General features: G+C 46.6%; 1 protein-coding gene and 1 pseudogene across 1 annotated transcript; both read left to right on the forward strand.

Annotated features, from left to right (window-relative positions):
• The first annotated feature begins 1,259 nt into the window (after window positions 1–1,259).
• On the forward strand, window positions 1,260–2,249 carry LOC135890480 (testis-specific serine/threonine-protein kinase 1-like; annotated as a pseudogene).
• A 9,252-nt stretch (window positions 2,250–11,501) lies between these two features.
• LOC135890487 (testis-specific serine/threonine-protein kinase 2-like) lies at window positions 11,502–12,614 on the forward strand. The gene has a single exon (XM_065417908.1). It carries the CDS (start codon window positions 11,520–11,522, stop codon window positions 12,612–12,614), a length of 1,095 nt encoding a protein of 364 aa, XP_065273980.1. The 5' UTR covers window positions 11,502–11,519.
• Window positions 12,615–12,973: the final 359 nt, after the last annotated feature.

Below are 12,973 nucleotides of genomic sequence, written 5' to 3' on the forward strand. Positions count from 1 at the left end.
ATAAGATGGACACCTGAAGGCAAGCGAAAACGAGGTCGCCCCAAAACAACATGGTGAAGAGCTGTGGAAGCCGAGCTGAAAAACGTGGGGCACAGCTGGGGAACCACTGAAAGACTTGCCAGAAACAGACCGGAGTGGAGGAGCTTTGTCACTGCCCTAAACACCAGAGGCGTAATAGGAAGATGATGATGAAGAAGAATTATAGTTCACCTCTAAAAGTAAGACACCAGCTCCCTTTTGATAGCTGGCTTTTGGGTCTGCTGTTGGGATTTTTAACATATAAGACTCCACATGGACATGTTTACAAGACTTGTATCCAAAGCACATCTTGAAACACCTGTTGCAAATTCTGTAGGCCAGTTCCGAGGAATAGCTCACCTCTTTAGGAATGCGGCAGTGGGTCTGGATTTTTAGCCATGATATGAAGGTATGGAGTTCAGGGTTTACGGCACCAGACTGGAAGTCAAAAGATCTGGGTTTTCTTCTGCTCTCTGCTACTTGACTTTGGGCCTCAGTTTCTCAATCAGAAAAATGGGACAATACCACCTGCCTTTGTAAAGGGCTGGTTTCATGGATTCTGCCCCCAACACGTACTGGTCTCACAACCACCTAAACTCCCTGAAGTTTCCCCCCCCACTGTTCTGGGTTTGGCCAACCTTTTCCAGTGCTGGACATCCCCAGCCACGCATAGCTGTTGTCTGTCACAAATCCCTGTGATGGAGTTCCCAATATCCATACTGAAGTTTTAGTGCTTATGTGATTGGGTCATGAACAGCAAGGAATGAGCATTGCCTTATCTTTCCCCTTACATAACCTCTCCTTCCTATGTACAAACCTGGCATCGGTACCGCTATCCACCCTAAGAAGAGTACTTTAGACCAAATTAAAGGATGGGGAGATTTTTAGGCTAGAAAATTCAAGTGTGTTGAGGCTGCAGTAGAGGCACAGAGTAGCAGGCTCAGAAGCAGGGATAAATAATACCTACGTACTAGGCTGAGCAAATAATTGGAATGAAGCGATTTTAGTTTCAAAACCAAACAGGAGATCTTTTAAAACCAACCTCTTTCCCCTTGCAAGATAGAACAATCCTCTATTAAGGAGTTCCAGAACACGAGGTGATGTCTTTTTTCGTTGATGCATGAAACTTTATTATCCCTGTGCTTGGCTTTCACTTTATAATGCCACTGAATTATACAGTCTGTCACCACTCATGACAGCTTTGCTTTATGACCTCACCTGCTGACATCATCTATTAAACAATGCCAAGGGGTTTCAGATCAGTAACCTCCAAAGGACTCAGGCACCAGAGTCAACCATCATGCAGTGCAAAGGAATACACTGCTAGCTTATGTACAGATGAGTTGTAGGTTTCACCTTCCGAGGCACTTGTTGCTTCTGGCACCATGGATGATGCTGCAGTCCTTAAGAGGAAAGGTTACATCATGGGGAGCAATTTAGGAGAGAGCTCTTTTGCCAAAGTGAAATGCGCCTACTCTGAGCGCCTGAAATTCCACGTGGCAGTGAAGATTACAGATAGGAAAAATGTTCCTCCTGAGTTCTTGGAAAAATTTCTCCCCAGGGAATTGGAGATATTGGCAACAGTGAGCCACTGTTCTATCATCAAGATCTATGAGATCTTTGAGACATCTGGCAAAGTCTACATAGTCATGGAGCTTGGTGTACAAGGAGACTTACTGGAGTTCATCAAGAGAAACAGAGGTCTGCCTGAAGAAGTAGCACGCAAGATGTTTCGCCAGCTATCTTGTGCCGTCAAATACTGCCACGATTTGGACGTTGTCCACAGGGACCTGAAATGTGACAACATCCTCTTGGATAAAGACATGAACATCAAACTGTCTGACTTTGGCTTTTCCAAACGGTGCTTCCAGGATGAGAATGGGAAAGTGATCCTCAGTCAAACCTTCTGTGGTTCTGCTGCTTATGCTGCTCCTGAAGTGATAGAAGGCATTCCTTATCAGCCCAAAGTTTATGACATATGGAGCCTAGGCGTCATTCTGTATGTGATGGTCAGCGGATACATGCCATACGATGACTCCAACGTTAAGAGAATGCTCCGCTTTCAGAAGGAACACCGAGTGATCTTCCCTGAGTCTTTGACACAAGAATGCAAAGATCTTATTTTCCGTATGCTGCAGCCCGATGTGTCTCACCGGCTACAAATCGAAGATGTTTTGAACCATGCTTGGGTGCAGGGGAAGCGCCAGAAGCCACACACCATGCTTGAATAATCAATCAATAAACCACTAAGCACAAACAAAGGGGAAGGCATATCTGTTTCTAGAGGCTGTCACACCGCAGAGTGCTGTAACTGCGGCTGTGATCCATGGTTTCCTTTGCTCAATGTGCCCTGTCATTCTCATGGTGAGATTTCTATCCACTTTCATAGTTAGAAACCAATTCCGTTGCAGCCAGCTGCTGTGTGGAAGCTATTATTTCCTTTATTTGCCTTGCTGCTGAGGTCAACATGAATGACAATTTCTCAAGGCACTCCGATTTTTAGCAGTAGTTGGGGTTACCTGTTCTCCCTCCAGTGAGCCAGCCAGCAATTTTAGCCTCTGCCCATCCCACTGTTACCTGACTTATTCAGTGTGTCATAAACATGCCTTGGTGCTCTATGGGCAGAGGCTCTGTGCTGCCCCAAAGAGCTGCTTACAAGTTAAGGTTGACACAGGATGATGAGAGATGGGGGCACACCAGCAGAGTAGGAAGGGGCCTCCCATAGTGACCCCCTAGGACTCGTGTCGGCAGGAGAGAGGGCTTGGTTATTGATTCCAGGGGCAGTCGTGGTAGAAAGGCCGGGAAGCTCCTCAGAGTAGCTGTTTGCCTTTCTCAACCTCCAAATATTGTTTCTTCCTGCTTCTCCTCCTAATCATCCTCAAACAGAACCCTCTGCCAATCAGAGAGGGGCTCAGGATCCGAACCCAGGGCAGGGGGAATTTGTTCCTTTGTTGCTGGTATCTACTAGTGAAGAAGGTAATTTGTAGTCAGCCTGACCAGAAGTCATGGGAGCTGCTGGCTTCTAAGTCCCTGTTCTCACTCCAACTTTGAACTTGTGATCACTTAGTGCCAGGGTTGGTGTCACAGTTCAGAGCTACTGCACCTGGTTTTCCCCTCCATGGTCCTTCTTCTGAGCCGTCACCTCTCTGGGCAGAGACCCATGGCTCTCTCCCTCCTGACCCAGAGTTCATCCAGGCTTCAGAGTTCCCAGCCTACACTGTGATACTCCCAGCAAGCCAAAGTGCCTAAACAGGCCAGCGTCTGCGCTTTGCTCTCTCTCTTCAGAGCCTATACACAGTGTAATTGCCCCCAGTTATAAGTTACCACACAGCTCTTTCTAAGCAAGCACATTTATTCATTACAGAGAAAACATACTAAAGCAATAAAAGAACCTATATGCATGCTAACAGGCTTACCAGAGGTCACCCCCCAATTCCAGCAGGGGTTCTGGTAGGAGTCAGTCCTTCAAATCACACCAAGGGATTTTTCTGTGGTTACAAGTTCATAGCAGCTTTAGCTCAGAACTAGCTCCCCCGCCGCCCCCCGAAGCTCAGTTTTTCCTTTAGACAGCTTGGGCCTTTGATCTTGAGACTCCGGGAACTGCTAATCAGTAGACAATGGTCCTCTCTTCAGGGCGTAGCTTCAAAAGGCTTGTTTTTTTCATAACTGAAGGTGGGAATTTGCATTCCCCTCCCCCTAGATACTCCCTAGGAAAAAAACACTTGACACTGTTTGTCCAAAAGTCTATTCCTGTCTGGCACATTGTCCCACGATAGTACATACACCATTCATTTACTAAAATGGACCCAAAGAGATGTAAAACTTAATTCAATGAGATTTTGCAGGAACTTGCTATATCTGTCACAGCTGGCCCTACACAGGGTTTCTGTCATGCCCAATCTGGTGAAAGCTGTTAGTAGCCATGCCAGCTAGGATTTTTTTGCCCCTGCCAGTGCCTAAGCTGACATCAGTTCAGTACAGGATGTTTAGTTTTGTTTCAGTGTGGACAGAATCCTCTAATCAGGTTTGTGTTGTAAATTTGGTCAGTGTTCCTCCCTTCCCAGCTGTATGAAATGGGACATCCCAGAATGCATTGCTGCACATGCTGCTGATTCCGTTGGGTTTGTGTCCTATGGGTGCTCTATCCCCTGCTGAGTCACTATGGGATAGCTGTCCCAATTTTCCTAGAGTGCACTATTACAACACTACTAGGTGGCATGGAAGGTGAGGAAAAACACACAAACTCAGCTGTGATGGCAGGAAAGCTGCCATTTGACACAATCTGCACCGCACAAGTTGTAACTGGTCAAGGGGGTTGTACCACTCACCAGTTACAAAATCATGGGGAAGAGATGTACAGACAGGAGTTATATAGCTTTCCATTGGTCTCTTTCCCTTCCTAGTGAGGCATGGTTTGCTCAGGACTCTGCCTCCGGCTGTGTAGTGCAGTGCAGTGAGACCCAGGTCCAGCAATTGTAAGCCCAGGTTTAGAGTGAAATGTGGATACTTAGGGCTGGTCTACACTGGGGGGGATCGATCTAAGATACGCAACTTCAGCTATGCTATTCGCGTAGCTGAAGTCGAAGTATCTTAGTTCGACTTACCTGGCCGTCCTCATGGCGGCAAGTCGACTGCCGCGACTCCCCCGTCAACTCCGCTTACTCCTCCTGCCGAGGTGGAGTACGGGCGTCAATTTGGGGATCGATTTATCGTGTCTAGACGAGACACGATAAATCGATCCCCGATAGATCGATTACTACCCGCCAATCCGGCGGGTAGTGTAGACGTGGCCTTAAGCACAGGCCTGGAAACACTGAGTCCACAAGCCCAGGACCCACAGACCCACATTTACAATGCAGTGTAGATATACCCTAAGGGGGCCACTTAAACTGCCACAAGAACTTAGGGTTACCATATATAACAAATAAAAAAAAGAGGACCCTCCACGGGGCCCTGGCCCCGCCCATTTCCCACCCCCAGCCCCGCCCCAACTCCACCCCCTCCTCCCTCCCACTCCCAGCCACGCGAAAAGGGCTGCCCGAGCGCTACCGGCTTCACGGTTTGCCGGGCAGCCCCCAGACCCTGCGCCCCCGGCCGGCGCTTCCCCAGCGCAGCTGGAGCCCGGGAGGGGAAGCGCCCAGCCGGGGGCGCAGGGTCTGGAGGCTGCCCGGCAAACCGTGAAGCCGGTAGCGCTCGGGCTTCGGGCAGCTCCCATGCCTTCGGACCCTGCGCCCCCAGCCAGGCACTTCCCCTCCCGGGCTCCGGAGGCATGGGGGCTGCCCGAAGCCCGTAGCGCTCGGCTCTTAAACAGAGCCAAAGAGTCAGGGGAGGAGCAGAGCCGCCGCGGCCAGAGGCTCTGCTCCTCCCCTGACTCTTCGGCTCTGTTTAAGAGCCGAGCTGCCCGAGCGCTACCGGCTTCGGGCAGCCCCCATGCCTCCGGACCCTGCGCCGCCGGAGCCCGGGAGGGGAAGTGCCCGGCCGGCGGCTGGGGTCCGGAGGCAAGGGGGCCGCCTGAAGCCCATAGCGCTCGGGCGGCTCGGCTCTTAAACAGAGCCGAAGAGTCAGGGGAGGAGCAGAGCAGCCGCGGGAGGGGAAGTGCCCGGCCGGCATTTTCCCGGACATGTTCGGCCTTTTGGCAATTCCCCCCGGACGGGGGTTTGATTGCCAAAAAGCCGGACATGTCCGGGAAAAAACGGACGTATGGTAACCCTACCAGAACTGGAGCCACAACATCAGAGGGGAGTCACCCAAGGAGAACAAAGTGGAAAAGAAGACCAAAAAGGCAGCCACTGCTAGAAAAGGAGGGAAAGAGGCGGCTCCTGGGGGGAGGAGGGAGGAATGTGTCAATTTCTTTGTAACTTGCTCACTTGTAATATACAGCATGAAAGAATAACAATCATCACTCTCTGTTGACAATATGCATTTTTTTCTCCTTCTGATATTTCGGCAAAGAGCCATGATCGCCCCTGTGCAGCTGGGCGGAAGACAGAGTAGGACGGAGGCTTGCAGAGGGACAGGATAAAGGCCTGAAGATGCCATTGATTTACTTTCACATTTTAAAAAATGCTCTCTCTGAACCTCGTGAAGCAACACGACTGAACAACCAAATATTATCAAGCGGCACTTTGCTGGGAATGCGTTCCTGGAAGATAGCTTGAGTATATTGGTCGTGTATCAGTGGTCAGCTTGTCTCAACGGTAGAGGCGGGAGGAGTCTAGTCTGGCTATATCCTTCCCAAGGCATTCTTTGTTAATACTCCACACTCGGCGCAATCTGGTCCATTCCAAAGACAAACTGATGCTGCTGAAGTATTTTTACAATGCCCAGTGATATGTCACCTCTGGCAGGGATGATTTAGCAAAGCACCTGAGGCAGGAAAATCATCCCCACTTCCCTGTAATCTAGTGATGGATTTTTTTAACACGAGCCTCCCTGCAGTGTGCTGCTGCTAAAATATTGATCTTCGTTAATAACAATTGTCTCAAAAGCCCTGTTTAATTCAGCTTTGACATTTTACCCAAATGCACAAAGATTTGTGCTGTCTAATAAATACACACCATAGACTTTGCGTGCATTGTCCCCAACTCACTGTAGTTTAAGATCAAGTCACTCATTGCTGGCCCCATTTAGTGTCTGATGTAATTCTTAGGAGGCTGGAATGCCAAGATATTTTCAAACATTTGTTATAAGCTACTTTAGTTGGCCGGTTTAATATAATGCCAGATTCTGCATCCACAACCAAGCCACATATTGCAGATAGGGCTTTACCCATTCATAAAACTGGGTGTACTGTCACTAACGTATAGATTTCATTATTCCAGAGTGCCAGAAAATCTTTCCAATTATTTTATATTAGAATCCAAATACATATTTTAGCAATGTCAGAATTAAGATAAAATACATGCATTAAGCTTATGAAACAAGCAGAAAATGTTGTGCATACATTGTATACACAATCTGTAACTAGCTAACAATGCCCAGAAAAACTGTCAGTCAATGCAAGCATTTCATTTAAATATTGGCCACTCTAAGTTTTACAGGTTCTTGGCCTCCCTTTTTGGCTGTTACGGTTTTGTAGTTCTTGCCCAATTGTGCATTGATTTCACTGTTTATACATTTTAGGCCGGTCTTGCTGTGTAATGTATGAAAAGTTCATAAGTGAATGATCAAAGTCTTCCTTGAACTATGAAGTAAATGACTGTAAAGTATTCATGTGTGCTTGACTCATGATATTAAAGAAAATGTGATGTCTCTCTGTGGTAAAGTATTGCATGTGGGTGTGCATGTGTAAGATACTTTAGATAAGTAATTCATTTTTTTAGCATGCACCTTTTTCTGTGTAGGCCTAGCCTGAAAAGATGCTGAGCGCTTGAAAATCCCACTGATTTCAAATGGAATTTGCAGGTACTCAGCAAACTCTGGGGATCAGCCCTTATATGCTTGGTTCTGCATAAACCTCCCCACACTTTTAAACAGTAGCTAGATGGGGAAGCAACAGGAGCTGTTCAGCATATCAGCTTTAATGGGCAATGTTTGCAGGAGGGCACTTGCTTAGAGACTTGTTCACACAAGGCTACCCCTCTTCCTTCCCCCACCCCCCACAGACAGTTATTACCCTACAGAAACTCCTCACACAGGCCAGAAGAAGAGAGTCGCTGAAGTCAACGGCAGTTGCGAGTACTCAGTATCTCGCAGGATTAGGCTGTGACATTCCCCTCTGGTGTTATCTGGACCGGTGATCTGCTAGGTCACTCCAATCATTGACTCTGGGAGCCAGCCTTACCCTGCTCTGCTGTGAGAACCCCCACTCCTGGGCTGTTCATGCACAGCCTCTGGCATGTAAGCTGCTCCTTGGATTGTGCAACCGAATGCCACTAGCCAATATCTCCGGTCCCAGACACAACCCTAGGAACCTCCATCTTGCAGTGTCCAGTTATGCCCACTGGATGCTGCAAGATTATATGAGTTCGTCAATTTAACAAAGAAATTGATATGCATCAGGCTTGTTATCCCAAGGGGAGTTACTGTAGATGTAGGTGGAAGAAAGAGGAAGCGCATAGCAAACGTCTCTCCCTTTTATCATGTCCTTTCTTCCCCCTTGGCTTTGCCCCCTTCAGAGTCAGGTGAGCATGACCTCCTCGCAGTTCCAAACTGACCAAAGGAAGGGGGGTGACTCACTCGAGAGTCCAACAGATCCTTTGTTGTTGCCTAGGCCAGTGTCCTTTGTTCCTGTGAGGCTGGGCTGAGTTTGTCCCATACATGCCCTGATGAGGTGTGAACTGCCCCTCTGCTCTTGGAGAGCCTTTGCCTGGGCTTGCTTTAAGCCATGAGAACACATTCTCAGCCTCATAACTATATACGTGAAATTACAACCTATAACAAACATTGCTATAACATTATTATAACAACAATGCTCTCAGTGCATCATGAGCCTTCCAAAGACACCCAACATGACAAACTTTGCATTAGATACCACGCAATCACATTATAAGGATGAACATGGGGGTGGCTGGGTGTTCCCCCGAGGTACAGAATGTCACATAGGCCCATAGATCATTTTAAATGGTGGAATCTGGAAATTTCCAATGTTAAGAAGCCTTTTTTCCCAGCTGAATCGGCTCCCATCAACATGCTGAGGTTTTGGCATGTTAGATGCTGACCGTTTGGCCACAGGATAGAGAGCCAAACAGGGATAACAAAGGATGCTTATCACTCTGTTTTCCATATTTTTTCCCATAACCATCCTGTGATGAGATTATGAGGTTATAATCTAATTCATTGTTAAATCAGAGGCATGGTCTGAAAAATCAGCCACAGCTGATAGAATGATCAGCAATGTTATATGGCGCAAGGTATTGCCTAGTTAAAGAGCTAATACAGAATCTGCACAGAGAAGAGTCACTATGTCTGGATTTTTTTTTTTCTTGATTCAGACAAAAGACTGGTCTAGATCAGGGGTTCTCAACTTTTTTCTTTCTGAGCCCCCACCCCCGCTATAAAAACTCCACAGCCCATCTGTGCCACAACAACTGTTTTTCTGCATATAAAAGGCTGGGCCAGCGTTAGGGGGTAGCAAGAAAGGCAATTGCCCAGGGCCCCACACCACACGGGGCCCTGTGAAGCTAATTTGCTCAGGTTTCAGCTTCAGCCCTGGGTGGCGGGGCTTGGAACCCCGGGCTTCAGCCCCATGCGGTGGGGCTTCAGCTTTCTGCCCTGGGCCACAGCAAGTCTAATACCAACCTTGCTTGGTGGACCCCCTTAAATCTCAGGGGCCCCAGGCCCCTGGTTAAGAACCACTGGTCTAGAAGACTAGATCCAAGGAAGGCTCGGGAGAATACTAAACCATCCCCTAAACTGATCAGGCAGCGTGAACAGGAGTCAACCAGTGGACAGGAACAAAAGTGAATCACTTGACTAGAAAAGAGGGGGGGAGGCAGGGGACGAGAGAGAGCGAGAGAAGCAGAGATCAAACTAGGGGACACATGGGAGCCAGATGTGGAGTGAGAACAGGAAAGTTCAGCTCAGAAGGCCAAATAGGGACATGGCTGATCTCATGCTAAGATTCACTGATCTCTACATAACCTGTACGATTAGCCCTTCCTGTTCAATAGAATCTCTGCCTCCCCAGCAAGGTTGCGCGTAACCTTCGACTCTGACATGGCTTTGCAATTTACGTTTCTTTACTCCCTCTCCGTTCTCCCTGTTGAATTAACGTACTGTATTTAAGCTAAATCAGAGTTGGCGAGGGTTTGAGGAGTTATTGCTGCCATCTATTCCGAGGGGAAGTAAATGATCCTTCTGCCTATAGAGGAGGAGATCAGAGTTGGGCATCTAGACCTAATTCCAGCTTGGAGTCTCGGCCAAGGGGTCATTTCCTATAAATTAATGTTAGCAATCTGGCTGCAGTCAGACCAGAGCATGTCCAAAGCCCAATGACTGTGGATCAGAGTTTGAAATGAAAAGGTAACAGACCCCGGAAAGGTCTTTAAAATACCAAGAAAGAAGTGTTTCAAACCGCAGCTTCCTTTCTGAGCTAAGTAATCAGGGAAGTGAAAAAATCAAGCTTTTAATGGAGATGTGTTTCAACCTAAATCCTGTTTACAATCTAAACAATGAAACCGTTCTCAAGCAACTCTATAATGGCGCTTTGCACTTTTATAGCATAGTCCCTAATATCAGAGGATCTCAACCCTCATGACAAACATCCGAGTAGTTTGGCCTCAACAACCTGCTGATATAGGAAAGTACTGTCCTTTCCAACAAGGAAGGAGGGTCCAGTGGTTAAAGTACTAGCCTTGGACACAGGAACCTAGGTTCAGTTCCCTGCTCTGACATAAACTTCTTGTGTGACTTTGTGCAAGTCACTAAGGAAAAGGAGAGGCGATGGGGGCCATAGTGGATGGATTTCTACATAGATTTTACAGAGGAGGAAAATGAGGCAGGGAGAGATTAATGAATTTGCTCAAAGTCACAAAAGAAGTCTAGAATTAGAGCCCATGCCTCTCACTCCTGCACTTCCACCACAAGAATCATAAACCCGGGCCTGACACATGAGGCTACAACACTGTTTTTACACGACCCGGATTCAAATACTGGTAAGATTCCATGTTCCATCCATGACCGCTGCTCAAGTCGGGACTGCATCACCTGGACTGGATGCTTACACAGAGCACCCCTCAGTCATAGCCCTCGCTGTGTTGCCAGATTAGTCTCACCACGTTATTCGTTCCTGTGTGTTGGAAAATGGATTTACCATTCACCATTGTCTTACTAGTGACCTGCAAAGAAAAAACAAGTTGGGATTTGTTCTTGTTTTTACTTCTTTACGGCCTGAAAGTTGCTGGGTGGGATTCACGGCTTTTATATATTAGAAATAATTCTCTTGGACTTCCCATTTTTATAGGCAATACTGATCACATTCCATGCAAAGAAGCATTATCCAATCCCACATCTCATCCTGGATCTCCTATCACTATCAAAACGCTGACATGGCCAAATCTGAACGCCTTATTTTCCCTCCAAATTACACAGCTCTCCCTTCATTCTCTGTCACTGTTAACACCACCCACTTCTCCTCTTGTCCACTCAGGCTCATAACTTAAGGATCCTCTTTGACTTTTCCCTCTCCTTTGCCCCATATATCTACACTGTATCCAAATCTTGCCTCTTCTTCCTCCATAAAATATCAAGGATTCAACCTTTTTCTGTGTCTCCATACAGCTAAAAATCTCTTCCAGGCCTCCTTATCTTCCCTCCCTGTCCAGCTAGTTTTGTGGGAAATAAGTCATATTTTATACATTCAGTCACCACTAATATGAGCTCTGCTTTATGACATCATGTGCCCACATCACATATAAAACAATGCTAAAGGTTCTACATCATCCAACTAAAGAGAACTAGGGTGTCTCAGTTGACCACCATGGAATGTACGAGAACAAGCTGTTAGCGTGTGTGATGCACAGTCAATTTCAGTTTAGAAATCTCTTGTTGCCTCTGGCACCATGGATGATGCTACAATCCTTAAAAAGAGAGGCTATGTCTTGGGAATCAATCTGGGAGAAGGGTCATATGCTAAAGTGAAATCTGCCTACTCTGATCGACTGAAATTCAACGTGGCTGTGAAGATAATCAACAAGAAAAAAGCTCCTCGTGACTTCCTGGAAAGATTTCTCCCCAGGGAAATAGAGATTTTGGCCAAAGTGAATCACCGCGCAATTGTCAAGACCTATGAGATTTTTGAGACGTCCGATGGCAAAGTCTACATCGTGATGGAGCTTGGCGTACAAGGAGACTTACTGGAGTTCATCAAGAGCAGAGGTGCCATCTCTGAGGATGTAGCTCGCAAGATGTTTCGCCAGCTGTCTTCTGCCATCAAGTACTGCCACGATTTGGATGTAGTCCACAGGGATTTGAAATGTGAGAACCTCCTTCTAGACAAAGACTTTAATATCAAACTGTCAGACTTTGGCTTTTCCAGACGACTGACTCGAGATGAAAATGGCAAGCTTATTCTCAGTAAAACTTTCTGTGGTTCTGCTGCGTATGCAGCCCCTGAAGTGTTACAGGGAATTCCCTATGAGCCTAAGATTTACGACATATGGAGTCTGGGTGTCATTTTGTTTATAATGGTCTGTGGATCAATGCCATACGACGACTCAAACATTGGAAAAATGCTAAAGATTCAGAAAGAACACAGAGTGCACTTTCCCAAGTCCAAAAGCTTGACAGTTGAGTGCAAAGATCTTATTTACCGCATGCTGCAGCCGGACGTGGCTCGGAGGTTGCACATAGAGGAAGTTTTTAATCACATGTGGATGCAGGCTCCAAAACCCAGAGTTCCTTTGGCAACTTCATCTGTAAAAGAGGGAGAGTGTTCTCAGAATCTCAGAGAGTTGAAGTCAGAGCACAGACAGGAAATAGAACCCCTGGGGGAATCTAAGCCAAATAGACCAGATTACAAAACTGAGTTTAAAGTAGTGCCCAGATTGGAAGCAGTACCGGAAACAGAGGCTGCTGTTCCCGAGGAAGAGCAAGCAGAAGTTAATGATCTTACAGATCAAATGCAAAGAACAGGGATCAAAAATAGTGATAATTAAAGGATAGCCAAGGATAGTATTTTATCTAGCCCCCAGAGGACTAATTGACAAGACTATGAAGTGAGGAGTATGAAAAGGGACCAAAGCAGAAAGACGTAAAAAACAATTTTATGAATTCTTTTAGATCTCTATATTGGTAGCGACATGGCTGAACAATTCATCAATAAATCACTACATTCATAATAAAAGTGTAAATGTAAGGAAAGGAGTATTTTTTTTCTCCTAGTCAGATCCGGCTGTAGAATGGTGTAGACACTGCTACAAAGCATGGTTTCTTTTGCTACATGTCTCCTGTCACTGTGAAGCTGTTATGAGATCTGTCATCATTTTGATGTTTGGGAACTCACTGAGCTGTAGCC

This window comes from Emys orbicularis, chromosome 16, assembly GCF_028017835.1.
Source record: "Emys orbicularis isolate rEmyOrb1 chromosome 16, rEmyOrb1.hap1, whole genome shotgun sequence".
NCBI lineage: Eukaryota > Metazoa > Chordata > Testudines > Emydidae > Emys > Emys orbicularis.

Coding starts and splice junctions, on each gene's coding strand:
- LOC135890487 (XM_065417908.1), top strand. CDS start 11,520: ATGGATGATGCTACAATCCTTAAAAAGAGAGGCTATGTCTTGGGAATC.